Source organism: Cololabis saira, chromosome 9 (assembly GCF_033807715.1).
Source record: "Cololabis saira isolate AMF1-May2022 chromosome 9, fColSai1.1, whole genome shotgun sequence".
NCBI lineage: Eukaryota > Metazoa > Chordata > Actinopteri > Beloniformes > Belonidae > Cololabis > Cololabis saira.
In genome coordinates this window covers 31825792-31847024 of record NC_084595.1, presented here as the reverse complement: position 1 = coordinate 31847024, position 21233 = coordinate 31825792, and the positions used below count along the sequence as shown (strand labels likewise).

Sequence of the window (21233 nt, the reverse complement as noted above, 5' to 3'; positions counted from 1 at the left end):
AACTTTTTGTGACCGCTCAAGTTCATCACTTCTCCACTTTGGTTCTGGTTAAGTTCCAGAAAAAGGATTGTGATCTCAGACTGGAAACCAAAATCTTTTCTAATGCCATTGGAGACATATTTACAACAGTGTGGTGTTGTTCTCTAAGCTCATGAACAACACATAAAAAACAAAAAAAACATTTACAGTATGTCATGCAAATATGTTGCAGAATAAACTGCACTGTGCAAGAAGGCTTTTATTTATGGTCAAATCAGGCAATTTAAGGGGATATTCTGCTTTAATGATGACAATTTAGCTTAACTACAAAGGAAAGCTATGCATGAAACTAGATTAGATAAAAAGCTCTTTCAGCCTTGGGAGCAAAATTATAGTTTCAAATGATTTTCATAACCATGATGACATTTTTTATTAGTAGCTCTCCAACTTGATTAATAGGTGATAATGCTACTACTATTATCACTTAATGATCAACAACAGATGACAATAACAGTTAAAGAAGCTAGACGACAGCAAAAACAAAGCACAGAAAAGTGCACGTTAATGATCACATACTGTTCATTTTGGACTTAAATTAGGGGTATTTTTGTCATGATACATATGTGCTACATGTCCCCTGAAACCCTGATTAACATCATACACGTTAACCAGGTAAACACAAGTAGACACAGAACATATAAAAGACACAGGAAGGATGGCTGGGTCAGTAATATGCATTCCACTTGAACGGACCCACAACAGTTTATGATCCTCAAACTCCTCAACAGGCAGTGACTGGAGAAAAAGTGTTTTGGGTGAAAAGTTAAAGGTCTTCAAGAATCTAGTCCAGTTGCCCATGACATAGAGCATTTACTTGTCACATGAGTTAGATCTTTGGTATCTAACAGGTAACATTTGAGATATGTAAAGAGAACATATTATGAAGAACAACTTCTTCTATGAGTGACATAATATATTTGGTTGTTTTGAATTCACTATCAACTCAAAAACACAGACATAACACAATCCTGTCACATCGTTTGGAGTAACCTGTTTCTGAAAAAGTGTCATTTATTGAAAAGGACATAATATGCTTCCTGAATTACATATTTTCTAATAAGATGTCCTGTAGAGTTTTGACCAGTACTGGCATTTATTTTACCCCAGTAGGCTGGTTTCCACCGCCAGGGTTACAAGGTAGATTTATAGGACCTCAAACATAGTGCTTGTCTTCATTACGAGAGACAGTCCCACAATAAAACTTTGCAGAAACTTATACAGGACCAAAATAACTCCGTCTGGAGTCCACAAAACAATGGTTGAAGGTGATATTGACTCAGAGCTGATTGGATATGCTGTAGGCAGGAGATTACATTGCTCAGCTGTGTAAATGCCCCCTTTAAGTACTAATTGTCTATTTAATTCATAGCCACCACTGCAGTGCATCCAAACAGCAAATAGATGGCTGGAAAACTACAAAAATGGGGCAGTGCTACCACCAAGGAGTTTTGGAGAAGTAGTTTCGCTAAGTTAGTGGATCCTACCAAGTCCATCACTGCAATAGAGATGCAACATATGAAAGGACTAAGGAGAACATTTGACCTGTCAGAGTTTCAGCCTTCTCCGTCTCACGCTGGACCCAGCCTAATGGAAGCTACCTGTTGCTTTCACATGGCAAATGATGATATGCCAAGTAAGATCTAATTTCTACATTTTTGACAAATTACAATTTCCTTTCAAAACCTTATTTCCAAACATGGGGAAAGGTGCAATAAAAACTTCACACATACTTCTAGCACTGAAACAAAATGTGTCATGGTGAGAAACATTCAATGTTTACCCAACTTTTTGATGATAACTGTATAAGGCCTGTTTAATACCCAGATGTGTAAAAGATCATATTCCCATATAATCTTCCTCTGCTTCTCAGAGAAAATAAGTCTATTTGACTGAAACCTTTGGCGCACTCTAAGATATCACATCACAGCAATAAATAACATTTAATTATTTTATAAAAGCAAATAAATATCAATAAGTTAATAAAATCAACAATTCATAAATACATTTCATGTGTAAATAACTTTTTTCCAATAATATAGGGGCTATACAATAGACACAATGCGTCAGCTGGTTCTTCTGCTATGGATGAGTCCAACTGAGTTAAGTGTTTTGAAATGAATATCCATGGAAACATCAGATTAAATCATAATGAAAACATTGCAAAAGGGTGTGGATGTGGAAGGCATGGATCTCGTGCTGGAGAAGAGGTGAAGAAGAAGATAATCATTAGGAAGCTTTGGGGAAAACATCTGAGTGATGCCACCTGCTGTACTTTATTTATCCCTTTACTAGTGGATTCAAGTAATTCACAAGGACTTCTTGCCAGAAAGTTTCCTCATACCATGAAAAATCTCAAGAAGAAATACTCAACATCATACTTCAAATGACACATAGCTGGATACAAATTCTCACTCACTACACACAGCCACATTTTCTGGCAGAGTGCTTCCTCAGGGTGTGATAAACAAAGCTGTCATCCAGAAACGAGAGGTCATCATCAAATGCTATTGGCCGACAGCAAGCCTGCACGGGCGTGTCTTTTGGAGGAAGATTTCTGTTGCGAACAAGGTGAAAAAGGATTTTGTCATAGTTGTTATCGGAGTTCCTGCAGTGTCCAGAGCAGTATCTGAATAATATTTCCTCACTAGAGTGGTAGCCCAGACCCAGGTCTGACACGTTGAGGTGGATCTGCTTGAGCACACAGCCCTGTCCTTGTCCACCGAGACCTCCTCCTCTATTCCTCCTGCCCTTCTCCTCCCCTCTAGTTCCTCTTCTTCCTCCTTTGTTATTCGGACGCTTTGCCTTTGCCTCCTTCTTCAGTCGAGTTCTGCTGCTCAAGTTTTCTCTGATAGAGGAGGTAGTGTAAGAGGAGGTAGATGAAGACACAGAAGATGAGGGGGACCGTTGTATTTTACTAACTGTTACTTTGATGAAGTCCATTGCATCTTCAAAGTTGTGTGGGAGGGAATCTTCCATGATGTCTGAAACACGGGGGAAAATTACATTCTTAAAAAGATTTACAATGGATGATGGTTCACGGTGACGTCATACTGAAAACATGAAATAGTGTGTATTGAAATTATAAAGGATTTTAGTTTTTTGTTATCCTACTCACAAATAATGCTTATCTTTATGAGTGCACCAAATTGTATTTTTGGATGTTTTGCATTAATGAAACCATAAGCAGCCATGTATCGAGTCAGAGAACCAACATTTATCTTAAAAGCAGTGAAGTTGCCACACTTTAACCAAACCAAGTAGGATGTAGTGCCCAATTCTAACCAAATGTCATTTTTTCTAGTTAAATTTGGATAAATATTCCTTTCACGTTATTTACACAAATGCAGCAAGATTGCACCCATCCAGAACATGTCATTTCTTTTTTTGTGTGCGCATTAAAACAAGATAAAGTAGTGTCCAAGAACATGATTTAAAGGTGATGCTCCAAATGGCTTGTTGTGTGAGAAAACTCCAACACACATATGGTCATAGTAGCCTTACAAATGCAGTGTGTGAGTGAGTGCTGTCCCCTTGTAAACCTGCAGCTGTGCTCTAGCCAGAAATAATGACTTTCTTTAAGCTGCATCACCCAATTTACCACCAAGATTTGGCATCTTTCTTTATTTTGTAATTTCCAGTTTTTCTTGTCATGTTTCTTATCTCTGCCCTTTTATTTATGAGATTAAAGTTGTACCATCATTAGAACTTAAACTGAACTGGTGCCCTCTTTTTGTCTGAAAACATAACAAAGAAGTGTCTATTGACTTCATCCTTTGACTTCAGCTATGGAGATAAGATGGCAGCCATTAAAGGTGTGACGTGTCCAGCGTTTTACACTCAGCTTTTTTTTACTTTTTGGATTTTACTATCCAGTTTATTGCAGTTGTTTGTACAGTGACAAAAATGACTGCGTAAACCCATCCACACACTTAAAAAAATGTAAATACAGAGGTGGACGGTTTGGAACATAGCCAAAGATTTAGCTTCCAACAGCTAATTTTTTCCCAATAATTTAGGATTTGTTTTTGTTTTTTTATGTAATTTACACTAACCCTTTAAATATCTTACATATGAAATTATTGGGTTATATTATCTTAATTATTTGTTTAGTTTTAGAACAGGTTTTAAAGTTTTATAAAACGTATTCACAAAGGCGGTGCAGAGGTCTAGGAAATGAATGTATGAAATATGACACATCAGGCAAGGGGTTCAATTTGTCTCCCTTTTTTCCCCTACTATTATTTTAAATATCTTGAATACATGTTTACATGTTCCCGAATTACCTTGATTGGTACTTGTAATCGATCTAAATCCAGCCTTTGATCATAAGAATATTATATATCATTGATATTAATGCATATTCTACAACCTTTCCAGCTGCACATTTAAGGACGTTTTTTATTTATTTATGTGCAATAGTTGGACGCAATTATTTGCAACCATCTACACATGCGTTTCTTCAAATAATTATTTATGAAACATAAAAAGAAATCAGTTAATTAACTGTGAAAACCCTATTTCATCATACAGTGTAATATTCACAATATTTGTCCTTGTGGTGCTCCGCAGAAACCACAGGCTCTTAAGGATGATTTATGGTTCCGCGTTACAGCGACGCAGAACCTACGCGGCGACGCACACCGTACGTTGTGCGTCGCCGCGTAGGCTCTGCGTCGATTTAACGCGGACCCATAATTTAGGCTTTACATGTTTCTCCTGTCGCCTGTGCGTCTTCTCTCTGTGCCGGGTTTGCCGGGTCAGTGTCCGGGGAGATGGCGGACAGGCGGGTCTCCACAGGCGGGCTCTCCAGAGGCCTCTCCGCGGCTCCAGAGGACTCTCTTCTCCGGAGGAGCGAGCTGGCGCGCACCGCACTCAGCAGAATCAAACAAGTGGTCAGGCTATCCCATAACTTCATGGTCCACTTCAGTCCGACAGAAGGACATCTCGGGCTGCACGACTGACGGGTCTCATCAGACCAAAAAGGTTAATGCCACAGCGACAGCGCCAAGTTGGAGACAAAACGGCTCCCATCAGCTCCGGCTCCGACAACACCGCTCTGCTCCAGCCGGCGCGCTGGAAACTGCGCGCAATCACTCGTGAGCCTTTTTGGCACACAGCGCATCTTGGAGGAACATCCAAGGCTCCCGAAACCAAGCAAGACGAATAGAAATGCAAAACCTGCACTTTATTCAAAAGTGTCCTACAAGAAAAGGTGGCTATAGCAACTCTTTTAAAGGATAAAATGAATCCCCGCCTAGGTTTCCCTTCAGCAGTTTGGAGTCCACTTCAGTCTGTCCCACCTCGCATCAACACAGACGGAGCTGCAAATGCAGACGAGAGAAATGTGGAGAGGTGGTGACGTCTGGTGGCCCGTCCTCTCAATCTGTGTCTCCACCCATGCAGACCAAGAGAGTGAGAATCCAAGAACCAAGACTGGCCCTGACCTGACCAGAGACATATTGGAGAGTTTCAGTCTAGGTTGTCAAACTCATTTTCACCGAGGGCCACATCAGCATAATGACTGTCCTCAAAGGGCCAGATGTAACTTACAAATGTAACTAAATGTAATCGAATATAATGTAAAATAAATGTAACTACTCCTAAATGTTAAATAACTCATTATTTATTATAACTTATTCAAGTGACAATTACAGTTGCACAGAAAACATACGTTTGCTTGTTGCTCTAACATAAATCTTTTTAAATTTTGTCAGCTTATGAAAACCCACATAACTCCATTAATGAAATCAAACTGTCCATTTGAATAAAGAAAAAATAAAACTGAGCTGCAAAGAACATGTATGACATGTAAAATTTTACATTTGCTGTCTTTAATATATCCTGTCTTTTATTTTGTTAATTATTGTTATTTCATGTTCATTTGTGTGCGTGCGTGACAGACGTGGATGAGACAATTGTGAAATACGGAATCAACTGCGCTCCATATTGGTTCAATACGGAACGCGACTTTTAATTCCCAATTACATAACAATTCTGTATTTCAAGGGACCGGTTGCAACCCTAGGCGGGCCACATAAAATGACATGGCGGGCCACATCTGGCCCGCGGGCCTTGAGTTTGACACATGTGGTGTAGATGGTCAAGAGAGAAGCCTGTCACACTTTCCACAGTATTCCCATTCTTTTCTTTCTGATTCTGATACAGTGCTGAAATCATTATACTCTTCAATCAACACTCTCTTTGCAATATTTGTTGAAAATGTTTATTTCACTCACTCACCAATAAAGCTATAAGTGCACTCCATCTGAAAAAATTAAAACTTCTTTTTGTGGATGTTATGTTTCTCTGTGCTACTGTAAACTATGTTATTTGGTTCAAAGGCCAGACTCGTGAAGGTCCAGGAAATCAACCAAACATGAACCACATGTAGCAATTTTAATGTTCAAATGGATTTCTCAAATTTAAAATAAAAAATAATTAAAGAACAGCTCAATTAGTTTGTTAAGGGATGTATAATATGTCCAAATGCACAGCCTATTTCCTGCTTTGTTGTATATTCTGATCAAGAAAATGCCAGCTATGAATTTAACCAATGACCATGTTTATTTTTTATTAATTTCTAGTCTTGTCTGTGATAAGTGTCACTTATAATTAAAGACCATTCTTTCCTCAAAAATTCATACTCTATAGAGTTCTGTTTTAGATGTTCACACGCTCTTTGAAATATTCCTAAGCCTTACGTTCACAACCATTTACAGGCAAAGTTGAAGGGAAATAAAGTGTATCAGACGGAATTCAGATAAGAAAATATGCATATCTTGATTGATTGTTTCACTGAATGCAAATATTAATCACACTAAGACTAACAACTTGAGTATCTGAAAAATGCTCTTATTTTCCTCTCATACTTTATTGCCTGGTGATTACTCAGAAGAGGCTTTTATTTCCTATGTCTTGCCAAATGCATGGAAATATTTCTCAAGCTGCAAATATTTTCCCTCCCTTTTATGTCACAGGGGGTACTCGGGATCGATTTGAAATTTTGAGCCTCAGTTTGGCTAACATGTAACTAAGTTCAGGTCACTTCCCTCTTTCATATCGGCCAGCATGAGACTGCAGCCCCAGAACTGCTTGAGGGGCAACACAATGTCAAATATCTTTACAGGTAAATATTTAAAATTTATATTATAGTTTGTTTAGAGTGCTCAGTGACAACGTCCATTAAATAGTAGCCATGCAAATATGCTGGTATCGTGACTGGAATCAGGGTGTCATAACAGCAGAATCTAATATTTTGGTGAGACAGGACAGAGCAACCATATCATTTGCTTAGATTCTCATAAAGGAGTCCCAGAGGTAAAACAACGCTAGGTCTATCATAAGATGAAACAGTATGGCATCAATTCAACACCAAATCTATTGCAAATCAAAACCTAGAATCAAAATCCAAAATATGAGAACCACAACCCAACAGCTGTAAGCAGGAAATTAAAATCTCAACTGAAAAACAGAAAAAAAAGACCTTCAAACTATGATGACAAAACTGGCTTATATGCTTCTGGCTTGTCATTGCTGGTACCTCTGAGTATTAAAAAAAAATCTCTAACTGAGTACAATCATCTTTCCCAGTTACACTTTCTTTCCTCACCATCAGTACTACAACCATCTCCATTTTCTCAGTTGCGCTATTTCTTTTTGCGGTTACAATTCTGAAACAAATGTAAAACCAGCGCCACATCAATCTACAGTGGGGAGGCGGGACATAGCAGATATCTAGTAGCTCATTGGCAACTGAATGACAGTACCTTGCGTCACTGTTAGATCGCCAAGAACCTGCTTGTTGCGGTCATAGAGAACCAGCAAGTCTTAATGTCATTGATAAAGTGATTCATGTTATTAATGACCTAAAACACTTACCCCAATCTACATTGCAGTAAGGTCCATCTGTAGAGACCATATCCATATATCACTTAAGTTGAATAATATTTTTGAGTCTTGTCAAAGTCTTAAAATAACAGTTTAGTGTAATCTACCTTGGTTGCCTCCCTTTTATGAATAGCCATTTTGCTGCAAATATCTATTCTTTTTTAATCAAGAATCTAAATTACATATTGAGCTCAATCCGTAAGTAACAGAAAATGCAGTTCACTGACTGGCCACTGGAGGCCTGCTCCAGAAGTGAGTTAACTTCTGCTAACACTCATGTTAAAATGTTCAACTTTGGAGCAAAAATTATAATAATTACAGACTAATTCATAAACGGTTGTGGTCTCGATAGCTAGATTTCCCATCCACGACAACTGTGAGGGGGTGAAGTTTTTGTACCACGACAGTTGAATAAAGCAACACATTTATTATCGAATGGGATGTAGACTTTTGAATGACAGTTAGCTTAGCCAGTGGCTAATGATTATCACTTCGTCATCAGTCATTGTTATGCTACGAAGCCTAGCCGAGCATTTGGCAGTTAGTCCCATTGTCAGTTAAGAACAGATTTCTGTTTTTTTTTTCCACCAAAACAACATCTGAAACATAACATTCTGCTGTAAACATTTGCTCGGATCTCTACAACTCCACTGGCGTAGATCTGCTGAAAGAGCTGGTAGGCGCAGCTTTATTGATGTAAGGTGCTCTGTTTATTCTGCTCATTTGCAAAATGGTGCATTGCAGTATGAGAAATAAAAAGAGACTTCAAAACTGCTCCTATTGGTGACATCACGGATCGTTTGAAATATTTACAGTTTATGGTTCTGACGCTAAACTGCTTCAATTCACATTTATTTTGTTCCTAATGAAAGTTTATATCGTTAACATCTATTAATAGACGCATGATTTTTTACATTTCTTTTTAAGGCTGCTATGTTCATATATTATGCATATTTTTCCTTTTATTCTGGATCAGAACTGTATTATGCTTAATCCAAGGGAAAATGTCTGTTAAAGACTCTCAGTAAGCTTTGACATTTAAGCTTCACAGTTTGTGGCAAAACATCACTTAAAAAAAATATATATATATAAATGATGTATTTATGACTGGTGACCTGTCCAGGCTGTACAGACTCGAGCAGATCTCCATGACCCTGAACAAGAATAAGCAGCTACAGATAATTGGTAGATCATTTAAATCATTATGAATCATCCTTTGTCTTTGAACAAGTTTAGATTATGTAGTTAACCTGATAAATATCAGCATAGAAGTGCTGTAGTTGTAAGCGCATTAGCATGCTAACTTTAGCCTTTAAGGTCAGAGTAAGTTCAAAATCACAGAAACATTTCCTGCGCGCAGTTTCTTAATTTATTAGTGACAGATGGGTGAAGAGTAACAGCTAAGCTCGAGTATTTCCCCAGAAATCACCAAGATTAAAGCTCAGGGGCAGCTAATGATTTTAAAGCTCCTAATGTTGACCGTCAGTTCACTTCGGATTCATAAGAGGATCATCTCAAGGCATTTTCAAACATGTGTAAAGACAACAACTTCCAAAAAATGTTTTTAATTTGATTTTAGCCTCTCGTCGCTCACTTGAGCGCATGAGCGAGAGATATTTCAATAAGTACGTAGGCTACGTTAACCGTACTTGGATGTTGCTGGTTCCCGTCAAATGTTGTGGAACCTGGTCATCACACTGTGGGAATAAATATAAAACTTACTTTTCATTTTACGAAACACAAACAAATGAAATTCATGTTTAAATATCAGTTGAGTTTACATTCAGTGAGCCTCGTCTGCCTCTTACCGTCGTTATCGGCAAGAAACAGTAAAAGCAACTTTCCAACAACAACAACAGTGGCCGCCATGGCAGAGAAAAGTAAGAAACTCAAAAAATACATTTTGCAGGAGAAAATTAGCAACTGATCCAAATAAGACCAAACAACAGTAAATCTTAGACAACGTTGAACTTAAGCTGTGCACAAATAGGAAAAGCCACAGAGCTACAAATTACAAAATTTGTTTTGTGCTGCTTTAAAAGTTAATACCGAATACGAAATGTGTAAGGACATCTCTGGAAGACTGTGTCATTCCAATATCCACATGGGTACCGGTAAGTTTTGTGTGTCCGACAGGGAAAGTCACTCCAAACCAAGAAGTAATACTAACCAGAATACTTTGAAGAAATGGGGAAGGGCTTTAATTCAGGAAATTGATCTTCACCTTTAATAGAAAATAAAAACAATTTATTAACTGTGACTTTCTTTTTGAAAATGTGATTTCTCTCTGATACTCAGAGTTGTGCTTTTATTAGTTTCTGCAATAGTAGCAAAACTCCCCTTATAGCCACAAAATATGTTGTTAGTGGATGGATTTTTGAATACAGAGTTTGAAAATAAATAAACAAATAAATAAAAAGAAAAAGTCAACTCCTTGGTGGCCCATGCAGTATTTTAGAAGGTAATCAACAGCATGTGCTCTGTGACGCTGCTCCAGCCTCGGGGTCACAGTGATCCGACTACCTGAGCTGTGAGTACGGAGAAGTTCACGCTGTGCTGCAAATCTGTTGAACTACACCGGGCCACAGGGAGTTAACTCTGAAATGTTAAAGTAAGGTCTGTAACTCATTTCTAATGTAAAGTTCAAATGTTTAAGCAAATATTAGAGTATTCACTCTATTACTGGTTTTATAATGACATAGTGTGACAATGTGTGCTAGATGTCAGTGTAAAATCAAAATATCTGGATGCTGATAAAGTTTTCTTAATTTATTTGTTTGTAAAAACATATATACATTAACATAACCGTGAACATTATATCTCATACTTTGTCAAAAATCCTTTGTAGGCAAAATTGCCCAAAGTTAGGAAACCATGAAAATGACAAAAGAATCGGTTTCTCTTTGTTATCACCTTGTTGGACCTTTTGCAGCTGTCTTTCCAAAAACGCCTGCCTTACTTTTTTATTTTTAGTTATGGTCCATTGATCATGTGAAGCATCCTACAATCAACCATACACTTCAGCTACACACAGCTTTGGTCTCCTACTAATTTATGAATAAACACCAGTGAGTTGTCCATGCAGCAACTCCAAACATGTCCATGCACTAGAGGATCCATGTCCCACTCAATCCACTTCACTTGAGGGTGTTAATGGTCACTTTTAATTCATTCAGAGATAAATGCCATTTACTGTATTTGCAGAATTGCAGCAGGAGACAGAAAGGGTGAGTATTTAGATAGGCCTTTAAATTCCATTAAAATATTGCTATGCTGGCTCATCTGTACTAATTTAGTACGGATGATTCTGACTACAAAATGAAGAAAAGGGATCTGAAGTATCACATTTAGTAAATAGGATACTTCTGAACCCTCTTCTTCTTTTTGTTTTGCCTTCTAGCTTCTTCTGTCTCTTGTCTCTTCCCTAGTGCTGCTTTGGAGATAACTATCATTGATGCGATTACAAGACTTGAGAATTAGAGGAGGGGATTGTATGAATTGATTACTGGAGACGGATTTACCAAGCTTCGCGCTGCACGCAAATCAAATACCGGCATAAAAAAGCTGATCTTCCATGTACTTAATGTGTCTTTCGTAGTTGCTTGTTAGATGGGGCACCAGCAAGAACAAAGGGTGGATGGTAGAAGGGAGAGAGATCTCTGCTTGTGTATCAAATGTACTTGTGATGTTAGAAAAGGATGCTATTATAGCATATCAGTTGTGAAGTCATGTTATTCTTAAAAGACTTCTAAAATTCTTCAAATGAGACCCAATATCTATATCTAGGATTCGTGCAGTAACAGCATTCCCAAGACCTTTTGCAGCTCTTGCACTGACATGGTTTATATTCACCTTTTCATTTTCTGAAATAATAGATTTTGACTTCAGTGACCTCGCGGCTGTTGGATAAGTTAGTTTAACTCAAAAGGTTTCCATGTCTATGTTATTCGCTACAAAGATGCTGAGAAGGCAAGGGAAGGCATATTTATTTTTATAGCACATTTCAGGAACAAGGCAATTTATGCTTTATAATAAAAACATGAAACGTACAGAGGAGAAGAAGAGTTATGATGCAGTGCACTGGCAGAACAAAGAAAAGTTAGACTTAAGCTATTTACAATTTAATACTAACATTAACATAGTTTATTTAACCTTAATTTAAAGGAGCTGAGGGTTTCAGCATTCCTGCAGTTTGTGGATCTGTGGAGCATAAAAGCTGAATGCTCCATGTTTGGTTCTGATTCTGAGGACACGGAGCAGACCTGAACCAGAAGACCTGAGAGGTCTGGATGGTTGATATGGCAACACGTCTCTGTGCATTTTGTTCCTAAACCATTCAGTGATTTATAAACTAACATAAGGATTTTAAAGTTTATTATATTAAATACAGGGATGTGGTCCACTTAGTTCTGGTGAGAACCCGGGCAGCAGCATTCTGGATCAGCTGTCGCTCTCTGATTGACTTTTTAGGCAGACCTGCGAAGACACTGTTGCAGTAATGAAGTCGACTGGAGATAAACTGGAGGTTTTGAAGGTCCTGCGGAGACATTAGTCCTTTGATCCTGGAGATGTTCTTCAGGTGAGAGAAGTCTGACTTTGTAATTTTCTTCTCTGAAGCTTCAGCTCCGAGTCCATGACTAGACCCAGATTTTGGGCCTGATTAGTGGTAACTGTTCTTTACTTGGGTGTGCTCTTTGATTCTGGACCATAAAAATAAAATATCATTTGATTGGAGTTTTAAAAAAGCATAAAGTCCTACATCACACGTAAAATTTGAATTAAATATAAAAGCTGTCATAAACTGTTCTTTTGATTTATTTTTTTAATAAATGAACCAAAGACTACATTTTTAACCTTTTAGATGAATGTCCTTAATTGAAGTCATGAGTCTCCAATCAAACCGACACCGACTACATGAATGTGACTTAAACACTTTTTGTTGACTAGCTACAGTAGCCCACCCCCCCACCAAAAAACAAAGCAAAACAAACAAAAAAAAAAAACATCACTGTTCCAATGTCTATACACTTAAATGCAAGTATCTCATTGTTTTTAAGGAGTCAGAGAGGGAGAACATTACATTTTGCACTTTAAAATGCAGAGCAGAATCCACGTTGAAATCATTCAATCCAGGTGATACAGCACTGACATATACTCACATTAGTGAACACTTATTTCTGATTTCATATGTTAAAAAAATAATAATAACAGTGTACACATTTTCAACAAACATAAATGGCATTCTCACCTCTGAATACTCTTTTCCTTTTCATTAGTTTTATTGTCAAGCTGCATTCACAAATACAATTTAATGCCATACAATAGAATATACCATATTGTCCTCTCAGGGAAAATGAGTCTTTGACAAAAGGCTTCAAGTTACAGCAGATACAACCAATACATATTTCATGCTTTAAAACAGTGCACACACAGCCAAGAGGCACGGAAATTGTGAACAATTCCTTCAGCCTCACATAGGTTTTAAAAGTTTGATGGAAATAGAAATAAGTACATTTGTTAAATTGTTTGATTGTAGTGAATGGTTCTGTAATTCTTCCCATTTTCACCCTGAGTGAAGGACAAGTGATGTCTCAGTCAAAACCTTCTGACCTGGCCTGAGAACAGAAGCTTAAACATGGTTTGAAAGTTGACACATTTCTTCTTTCCCAATTGCCTTCATAGCCCTGTGGGCCAGACTGGCCAGTTTGGTCTTCAGCAAAAACACCTTGATTACTAGAAGATCCAAAGGAATTAATATTTTATCTAGGATCATTTAAAAGCATTATTTATTCAAATAAAGAATAAAAGCGTAGTATTTTTGGTTTTGTGGGGAGTTTACCCAATGTCTAACAATCACAGGCAGCTGCTTTTCTCAAATAGATCAACAATTTTCTAAACCATTTATGTTATATATTTACATTTTTGAATTAAAAAAAGCAGCACATACCTTTATGTATGTACTTGCTAGGCTTTTATGAAGATTACATGAAGTGTTGCATAATTGCTTGCGTTAGAGAAATATGAGGCTGTTGTTTTTCATGCACTTTTATTTTGAAAGGCAGCACTATCACTTCGGTCCAATAGATTTAAAATATGAATTGAAAAATATTATTTTCTGTGTGTTTGTTCTTCAAAAAGTTTTTACTTCTCTGCTGCCCTCTCTCTGACTCTCTGACTCTCCATCTTCTCAGCTGTGCATGTTTTTGTCCAGGAGGTGGAGCCATCGAGTTCCACTTGAGTGACTGTCACTTAAGATTCTTCACATTTTAATACACCATAGTGCAAGTTTTACAGGTACTAGAAGTTTTTCCCAGAGACTCCCCGTTATGATATTCAAATTATCTTACTTTAGCAAAAAGAACAAAAACAAAAAAGGGCCCATTCATTAACATTCCTGTTCCAATTGCAGTCACGTATACAGAGGAAATAAAAGACTTGAAAGACATAAAACATAAAATAAAACTCCCTAAAGGAGTCCAAGGCAACAAAAATCGTCCAAGCGGTGTAAAATACTTCATAAAATAAATACAGTGTGTTTGAAATGGAAGTTGTAAAAATGTCGCATTTTGTTGTCCTTTTTTTTCCTTTTCTAAACACTAATATTGGAACACAGAAGATATTTTGCTTTTCACGTCATCCTCTGACCTCTGCTTCTCTCCGTCTGCTTGAGTAATATTTTGATTTGTAATTTGTATTATACAGTGAAAATATTCATGTGTAGTATCACATTTTGAACATGTGACCCAGACATGCATTAATGTGACTTGTGGAAATTAATAGAAATGAACAGAATTGGAGTTGGCAAAACTTCGAATATTGCAATCACAATGAATAAATGCTCTTATTTGAAGACCTGTCATTATAAATGTCATACACTTTTATTTTTTTGTGATCATTACTAGGTTCTGCTTATAATGATGATGCCGGATATGGAATATATTTCTTTGACAGGGTTATTTATAAAGCGACCATTACTTTCTGTTATGAGACAGCTTTCCCCAAAGACGAATGCCATTACTGAAAAGAAAATGGAAGACAAGCTTTTATTGAATGTAGTCAACACTTCAATCAGCTGCAGCCCTCGAGGGAAACATCAGTGAGACAGGCTTTGTGGGTTCTAAGAACAGACACTTTTGGTTGATTTTTCTTCCATTTTCTTTTCTTTTCTTTTTGCTTGCAGTGGCATATTTAACTGTTTAACTGTTGTGATGAATAGTGGCAGAAAAGAAAGGGAGATCATTAGTGGAGGTTTCAGTTAACATAATCTGAAAATGATGTATCTTTATCATTTTGAAAAGAGTAAGGCTTCTCAAAGAATTGTGGGTGCATTTGCTTTGAAATTTCACCATAGGCAGAAATGATGGAAGTGTTACTGATCCTGATCTTTATCTTGATCCAGGACCCCCCCCCCCCCCCCCCCCCCACACACACACACACACTTTGATTCAGCTTTGAAGGGGGTACACTGTCTTGCTCTGCTCTCGGTAAGGGAACGACCACATCTGATAAAACAAATTTAAATAAATCAGTATCATTTGAAATGGGTGATTTATAGTTCTCTTTATGTTCCTAGTTTCTACAGTTTGATTGCCTTTCTTTTGAAATAAGCACCCAGTTGATGAAATGCATGTAAATATCAACCCTGCCTCTTTTTGAACTTGTAGCAGTGAAAGAGCTGGGCACAGCTGAGGTTTGCTGATCTATATGGAGTACTGTGAACCATGGGCGTCAGTTTGATTTCAGAAGTGCTGGGGACATTTACCATAAACCTGAGTAAGGTTTGAAAAGTGCTGGGTACGAGCTAGGCCCATTACTTCCGAATTGAGGTTTCATGATAAATAATAGGCATTGCATTAGATGATGCGTATTGACGCGATATTGTCCCCATATTAAAAGCCATCTGCGCGGTCTTATTTAGGTCGTCGGAAACATCATATACATATTGCAAGCCTTTTATTATTTTAATATTGCTGATCATGGCTTACAGTTTAAGAAAACTCAAATATCCTATCTCAAAATATTAGAATATTCTGGGAATCTTAATCTTAAACTGTAAACCATAATCAGCAATGCAATATTTCAGTTGATTTGTAATGAATCCAGAATGTATGACACTTTTGGACTCCAGAAAAATAAAGGACTTTATCACAATATTCTAATTTTCTGAGACAGTCCTGTAAACTTGTTTATGTCGTTGTGCTGAACCACTTTGGAATATCCATGGTTACTTTGTGTTAACGGAGCAGCAGAGAGTCTTGCTGCTGCAGGAAACTGCGCGCTGGAAGCAGATGAGTGACGGACACTGGCTGATTTATGGTTCCGCGTTGCACCAACGCAAAGCGTACGGCGTAGGATACGCAGGGATGCGAACCTACGGTACGCGACGCTGCGTAACCTACGCCGTAGGCTACGCCGTCGATTTAACGCGCAACCATAAATCAGGCGCATTTGTCAGTTTTTTCAGACTTTTCGTCTTTTCAACTGAGCATGAAGACACATAAAATGAGGGTGCAATGCATGCTTATGCACCCTCGTAGAACCGGGCCTGCAGAATGCAACTTTTAATTCCCAATTCCCAACTCCTACCTGGAGGTGAAGCTCAGTCCTCCCCGCTGTCTGTCACACACATATACAGATCTGGGCACAGACGCAGCAGGTCTTGTTGTCCCGCCACTAAGATTTTGCTGGCCTTAATGTTTCCTGTGTTTTATTTTGTTCATTATTGATACATTTAGTGTTGATGTGTGTGTGTGACAGACGTGTGTATGGGGCGTTAATGAAAATACGGGACAAATCGCGTCTTACTTAATTTTTTTTTTTTTTTTTTTTTTTTTTAAGTGGTGGGGACAAATCTGCTCGTCAGACAAAGTGGTGGGGACGCGTCCCCACCGTCCCCGGCATAAATGACGCGCCTGCTGTGAACCTCAGATTGCAACTCATCATCAGTCCAGCACCTTCTCATAGGTATCAGTGGGAATTTTGTGAATATAAAGTGCTTGGGGTAGAAGTCCTATATAATGCTGGCATTAGTAATACCCAGAGACGGCTAGCCCCTTACGACTTATAGGCAAATGCTAAGAGCACCGCAGCCTCCAGGGGGCACCACAAAATTGGGAAAAAAATTCACCTTAAAGGTATTGTGACATCATTTTTAACATGCTTTTAACACTATTAAAAGTCTTGGCCAACATCCCTCAAATGTGTCTAAAAGAGTGTAACAAGAAAAACTTCACTCTTAGTACTCTTTTCCTGGCTTTTTATTACAGTGTTTTTTTGCGCCGTGAAAAATGCTTCCTTTCCCCCCTTTCCTGTCAATCATTGCTCCGCTCCTCCTCCAAACCTCCTCCTCCTCCAGCCATACGCTCACAGCGGCGTCGGAGCGACAGGCGAAGCATGCACGGAAGAGCAGCAGGGAGAACCACAGCAAACAATCATAAAAATAAAGGCATGCAAGCAGCACTGTCCCCTTATCTTAAGTCCAGTCAGTGGCCGCGGGTCTTCTTAGCAGTTTTCCTCCGGTGATTAGAACAAAAGACGCTCTAAACAGCTCCGTGTTAAGCCTCATTTATGGTTCCGCGTTAAATCGACGCAGAGCCTACGCCGTAGGGTTCAGCGTATGGTGCGCGTCGCAGCGTAACCCTACGCCGTAGGCTCTGCGTCGGTGTAACGCGGAACCATAAATCAGCCTTTATGGTGCGCTGGAGAGGAGGAGACAGGGAGCTGGGTGGAGGGGGCGGTGATTTAGCGGGCCGTTACGTAACGGCCCGCCACCAAACCACATGCGCCGTTTTTGCACAGTTATGCGGAAAATCCCAGAAAGCACACAATACACTGAATGTTAAAAGTTCGTTGTTTTTTGGGTGTAATTGATGTCAAGACACCCAACAAAACACAAAAAATCAAGAAAAATTTGTTTTTCATGTCACAATCCCTTTAAGTAAAATTATATTAAAACTATTCATTACTATTAACTTTTAAAGTGGAAAACTGTGTGGTTATTTAAATGAAATGTTTGAAGTTGTATTTATTATTATTTATTCACTTATTGACATGATTTTTATTTTGTGGTACCGGTAAGCGTACAGTATTTTTATTGTATTTGAGATTTTTTGTATTTGTTTGTAATGACTACAGAGAACATGTGTGACGCCTTGGAGTTTATCTCATGGGTTTTGGGTTTTTTCCACAGTTTTGGTGTTTAAGTTCCTGTATTATTTTGAAACACCATGTCCTTGTGTTTAAGTTTTGTCTTGACTTCCCTTGTTCACATCTGCCCTGATCATGTGCACCTCTGTCTCGTCAAGACTTCCGTGTGTATCTTGTTTTTTCTTTCCCCTTGCTGCCTGCTGGTCCATACTGTTTCTTACCTCCATGTGTCATGTCAGGTTTTTTTTCTTTTTTTTTTTTCAATTTTTTATGCTCAAGCTCTTGTTTATTTTGAAATCCTGCTCAGCAGTGCGCTTGCTTCTTTTTGTTTAAATTAAATAAACCATGTTTTCTTCCATGTCGTCTGTTTCTACATTCTGATAAAACGGAGGTAATTATTTTTACCGTAGTCCCAAACACCTTAGGAAGGGATTAGATGACGTTGCAATGGCCTCCTGTGCTACTGTATGAAACCTTGGTGTTATATTTGATCAGGATTTGTTGTTTAAACAGGATATTAATGAGGTTTGTAAAACATGGTTTTTCCATCTCCGTAATATCACAAAGATTAGAAAACATCCTCTCCCAGAGTGATGCTGAAAAACGTTCTCGCATTTGTATCTTCTAGACTAGATAACAGTAATGTATTAACACGATGTCCAAGTAATTTGCTGAATAGGCTCTAGCCGATCCAAAACAAAAGTTGTTTTCAATTCAAAATTGTATTACTTGCATATAAAGCCCAAAACGGCCTAACAATACCTTATGTTCCTAATGGAGCTCTCAGTTCTCAGAGTGCAAGTTTACTCGTAGTTCAGAGTATCCAAATGTAGATTTGGAGGACGGGTCTTCTGCTATTAGGCACCGTTACTATGGAACCAACTTCCAATCTGGGTTATGGAGGCTGACACCACCTCCACCTTTAAAATCAAACTTAAAACCTTTATGTTTAGTAAAGCCTATATAGCCCCTCACCCCTCCTTCTCTTCTGTTTCCTTTCTTCAGATCAACCTTCAGTTATTAATTAGAAATATCTCATCACCATACTTGTTCTCTATTGTTCTGTTGTGCTGGTCTGCGCCCCCTCCAGACCAGACTCTTCTGTGCACATGTTTGCAGGCCAGAGCTTCAGAAGCTGCATGCTGACCTGCAGTCCCCCCATCCTGGTGTATGGATGTTTGTTGGATACCTGCTGACATCCTGACCTGCAGTCACACCCTCTGACCACTTCAGTGTCTGCTGTCTACATCTTTTTATATAGTCATCATCCCTACAGTACACGAGTTAGCCATTCTAGCGTCTCTGTCTCTCCTCTCTGTTTTTCATTCCCTCTGCCTGTTCTTTCTTTTCCTGTTCTGCCCATCTGGCCTTCGGCAGGAGGGTCCCCCCTTATGAGCCAGGTCCTGCTCAAAGTTTCTTCCCTCCTAAAGGGAAGTTTTTCCTTGCCATTGTTTGGTTTGAGGTTTTTCTCCTACTAGGGGAGTTTTTACCTGCTATTGTTTATGTAATAATTGCTCTGGGGTCGTGTTCTGGGTCTCTGGAAAGCACCTACAGACAACTTATATCGTAATAGATGCAATATAAATAAAATTGAATTGAATTGAATTCTATCTGGTGACATGTTTCTACACCGTGACATGTTTAACTCCTGGTACGAATTGTTTTCTCTGAAAATGTGTTCTTGGAAAGATGTCATTTTACAAGTGTGTATTAAAGCAAACATATCAGATCAAGATTCAATGCAGTGTTTTTAAATTATTCGGCACAAATTTTCATACATTTCTCTTGATTGAAGCTGGAATATGCCTTGCTCGGAAAATTAAGTTGAAGTAGGTGGCCAGCAGAATGAAAATGAAAATGGCTGAACAAATGAGGTTGATTCCTGGCTCAGTGTAGGATTTTTCTTATACAACTATAATTAGATGATAGGGGGGAAATAGATATAGAAATGGGACAAATCTTTAAATGTGGACCTCCACGTTAAAGAAAATAAATAAAAAATCCATTGATTTTCCATAACAGTGTTTTGAGTTCTTTTTTTTCTCTCTTTTCTTTTCAGGAAAAGTAATGAGCCAAATGGCTATTTTGACAAAAACGTACTCTGGGAGAGATCTTCCCATGTAAATGTACACTTTTACAGGGACACATGCTTCCAAAAACTTCCAAATTTTCACAGACCCTTATGCAGTAGTTCATGGTGTATTAATTTAGAATGACAGCATCAGCTGTCCATATCTTTAAATACATTTTTATTAATTATTTTCAGGTAACACACAATGTGAAAGCAGCACACTTTATTCAAATGTACCATTCACACAGCAGTATGCACGTCATTCCCTCATACAACACATTTAGCCACCCATTTACTGTATTGCCACACTTGAACCTGCTTTTGGACACAAACAAATACTTCATGCTGAACAATGAAGTCAGGGCTGACATTCCAAAACTACCAAAATTTAGAGCAGAGATAAAATATGTAAGAATAGAATAATCATAATTCTAATAATAAAAACATTTCTATTATGGCGACTGTATATGCCAGCCACTCCTTTCACTCTCTGCACAGATACAGAAAGCTGCTGTGACATCGTGGTCCATGAAGAACTCGGGGATAAACTCAATTTCAAGAGTAAAATATGTCATCATCTTCATTGGTATTAACTCCAGCAAACAAGCAGGATAATATATTGCACCTCATGAAGCAGAAACTCCCCATTTTGATAGATCTGTGTCTACTGTGTTTACTCTGGGGAAAAAATAGTCACCTCATTCATTGGCTTGTTCTAATAAATGGAACTAATTAATACACTTAATATTAATCAGTCCACCTTGTTGACATCTAGACACATACTTAGCGAAGGCAAGAAGGAGAGAGACAAGGAGAGTATTCTGGTGCTACGGGTCAGGAGTTTACTGTAATATATGATGGAATACATTTTGGGAACATGCACAGGTATATTAAATTGGAAACATGGCAGTCAAAGTGTACAAGTGTCTCATTCTTGGATGATTTTAATTGTGTGTTTTGTTCTTGTTTTCAATATTTTTGAAAACCTTTTTGTTTGTTAACATATATAGGATTGTTGTTTTGTTTGTTTGTCATTTTCTAATCAGTTACAGTAAAATAACAGTCCACCGTAAGATCTTAAGATGTTTAA

The 21233-nt window shown here is 38.1% G+C and overlaps 1 protein-coding gene across 1 annotated transcript; it reads right to left on the bottom strand.

Annotated features, from left to right (window-relative positions):
• Positions 1 to 862: 862 nt before the first annotated feature.
• gdnfb (glial cell derived neurotrophic factor b) lies at positions 863 to 5329 on the bottom strand. Its single transcript, XM_061730018.1, has 2 exons — positions 4747 to 5329; positions 863 to 3020 (listed from the first exon to the last, which is right to left on the bottom strand). Exons 1-2 carry the CDS (start codon positions 4952 to 4954, stop codon positions 2455 to 2457), a joined length of 774 nt encoding a protein of 257 aa, XP_061586002.1. The 5' UTR covers positions 4955 to 5329; the 3' UTR covers positions 863 to 2454.
• Between the last annotated feature and the right edge of the window lie 15904 nt (positions 5330 to 21233).

Bases quoted from the DNA above. Each gene is read 5' to 3' on its own strand.
- gdnfb (XM_061730018.1), bottom strand. From the start codon at position 4,954: ATGAAGTTATGGGATAGCCTGACCACTTGTTTGATTCTGCTGAGTGCG. The intron at 3,021-4,746 runs GTAAAGCCTAAA...CCCGTGTTTCAG, and splicing joins ACAGGCGACAGGAGAAACAT to ACATCATGGAAGATTCCCTC.